The sequence below is a fragment of the Penaeus japonicus genome, unplaced genomic scaffold (assembly GCF_977035675.1).
Source record: "Penaeus japonicus unplaced genomic scaffold, GWHDUDI00000001_assembly GWHDUDI00000001, whole genome shotgun sequence".
Classification (NCBI taxonomy): Eukaryota; Metazoa; Arthropoda; class Malacostraca; order Decapoda; family Penaeidae; genus Penaeus; species Penaeus japonicus.
This window is the reverse complement of record NW_028234403.1, coordinates 30,032,436-30,034,935: the sequence shown is the minus strand read 5'-3', so window position 1 is coordinate 30,034,935 and position 2,500 is coordinate 30,032,436. Positions and strand designations below refer to the sequence as shown.

The 2,500-nt window shown below is 38.4% G+C and overlaps 1 protein-coding gene across 3 annotated transcripts in view; it reads left to right on the top strand.

The window, feature by feature from the left end:
* LOC122267139 (arylalkylamine N-acetyltransferase-like 2) overlaps positions 1 to 2,500 on the top strand; it is a 4,508-nt gene that overhangs the window by 971 nt on the left and 1,037 nt on the right. The window contains exons 2-6 of one of the 3 annotated variants that reach the window (XM_043037132.2): positions 729 to 978; positions 1,226 to 1,327; positions 1,509 to 1,730; positions 1,836 to 1,979; positions 2,099 to 2,168. In XM_043037132.2, coding sequence (XP_042893066.2) covers positions 931 to 978; positions 1,226 to 1,327; positions 1,509 to 1,730; positions 1,836 to 1,979; positions 2,099 to 2,168 — 586 coding nt within the window. In that variant the 5' untranslated portion in view covers positions 729 to 930. Of the gene's footprint in view, positions 1 to 728; positions 979 to 1,216; positions 1,328 to 1,508; positions 1,731 to 1,835; positions 1,980 to 2,098; positions 2,169 to 2,500 lie in introns of all 3 variants that reach the window. The other 2 variants (XM_043037133.2, XM_043037134.2) reach the window with 2 other exon arrangements.

The following is a 2,500-nucleotide window of genomic DNA, read 5'->3' as shown; positions in this document are numbered from 1 at the left end:
CTCAGTAAGTGTCCTCCCTCCAACAGCATGGTTACCGAGTACAGTTTCCTTATACGTACCAAATAAACCAAGTGGCAATGCATGCACTTCCAAATTGCACACATTGTGAGAGACCTGAGAAACGGTACACGTCTGGCATTCCCACCAGCTTGCCACAATTGATAATTTTCATATTTCGTTTAATATGTGAATCATGAGTCATTTGTGTAACGGTCCAAACTTAATTTTACTTGAAATAGTAATCATGTAAGTAAATAAGTATATCAAGTGTTCTTAGAAATAACATTACGGGTATCTTTAGCTACAGTGTTCGAGGTTATAAAAATACAGTTGATTCATATTCTAAAGAAATCCCTTTGCTTTTATTATAATGAGAGCAGAAGGTTAATCCCCCTTTTCAGACATTGTCAGAGATAATTCGAAAGATTTAGATAGATTTTTTTTTATCATATCTTAGAAAGTCCTCAAAAGTTTGACCTTAAAATATTCTGTTTGTCATATATTTTCCAGGCTATCCAATAACAATTCTTTTTTTATCTTTTATTCTAGATTCAGAGTCTTTGGATAAAGTGCGTTGTTCCAGCGAAATAAAAATTACTAATAACATTTCAGGATATACGAGAAACTCATTTGATGACATTTGGAATGTCGTGGGTTCCCCGTGGCAAGAAAAAATACCGGATTCATCGCCTTAGATACTTTACAGAACACTGTTTTTGACATTTCAGAGACGATTGAAATGCAGATGATAGGTTAATAGCAGTGAAAGCAACATTGGTTTATTCAATCTGGAGTCAAAATTAAACTGAGCATAATGTACTGCTGAAAAGAAAACCGCCAGGCAAAGCCATTCTCCGTTTAATTCGTAAGAAATCATAAGCTCAGAGGCTTCAGAAGGACAAATTCCGGTAGAGCTCCCGAGGCAAGCGAATGCTGCTCCAATTCTCGGCAGTTGCAAACTTCTCTCGTCTGTTGCAGGTATGCAAACGGAATCTAGAGAGATAATCAACATTACTTGAAATAACAGATATGTACCTTCACAGACTAGCTGATAAAATAAAACTAAGGAAAATGAACAAATGATAATCAAAGTTGACTAAAACTGCTCTTCGATGGGATACAATGAAATTTGGACACTTTGTAGATGAATTATACAAGCGCATTTTCGAATTTCCATCATCCCTTTCAACAATTGCTCCTATTCTATAATCTGTAGATCTCCTAGATGGACAGGGACAAAGACATTGACTACAGTCTGTTAACACCTGAAGACTTCGATCAGGTGACTACGTTCATCGACGAAGATTTCTTAACTAGGGAGCCTCTCGTGAGTCAGTACTTACATCTTTGAACCGATGTTTCATTTATTCGTAAAACCTCAAATCAAGAATACAATTTTTTGTTTACCACATCGCATTTCACAGTAAATTAACATAAAGTTAAGTAAGATTAATATGCTCAGCTTTGATAGAAAAGTTATTATAAACGATCTCAGTATCAAATTTCAGAACTTGGGAGCACACCCGCGGAACCTTGGAGCACACTCGACAGCCTCATCAGCCTCTGGGGCGACGGGATGGTACCTGACGAAATGCCTCGCTTCTGGAGTGTCCTTCGGTGCCAGGGACTTCAAGACAGGGGCCTTAGTCGGGGCTCGATTAGCTTATATCAAAACCAAAACAGACTTAGCTGACGAAGAGTCCGCCGACGAAAAAAAGACGGAGCTGGAGGTAGGTTTTCATGGATTCAGTATTTGGCTTCTTGGATTTAGTCTGATTAAGAGATAGAAGTATAGGTAACAATGACAAAATGCAGCTAAACTCTTTTCCCTACAGAGCAGAGGGCTCAGCGTGATAGAGGAAGTGGGGTCTAAGGTGAACTTATTTCAAGATCCCGATGTGGAGAAAGTGCTCTACATGTATCTACTATCCGTTCGACGCGATTTCTGTAACCGTGGCATTGGAACGAAGCTAGTTCAGGTGAGTGTATTGTACATGTGCATACTATATGAAATGCGTACATGTAATGTGCGCATGCACAGCTCATGGCTGTGACAGTCATAGTTGTACTTTCTCTCTGACATGTGTTGTACATTCAGCAATCGACACACTCACAGAGGAAAGGTGGACGTTTATTCTGGATGAGTGAGCGAGACTGCCGAGTGAAAGGTGAGTGATAAGTCAAGGAGTTCTTTGTCTCAGGCTTTACTAGGCATGTGCCACGAATTTTCAAGCTGATCTTTGACTACTAGAATAAGAAACAGTAGAATGTGTGGTTGTATTTAGAACTATATGACAAAGCACTCTATGGAGAAGGAATACCTCAGTCAGTTTTGAACTGGAGTATTTGATGAATAGATATCCATAATACTGAAAGATTAATTTTCCATAATGTTTCATGGAAGTGTGATTTTTTTTTTTTAATAGGAACTGCACATATACACAGCAAGGTGATAACAAGTATATTTAAGAAATAACTGGATGTTTGCGATGTCTGTTTA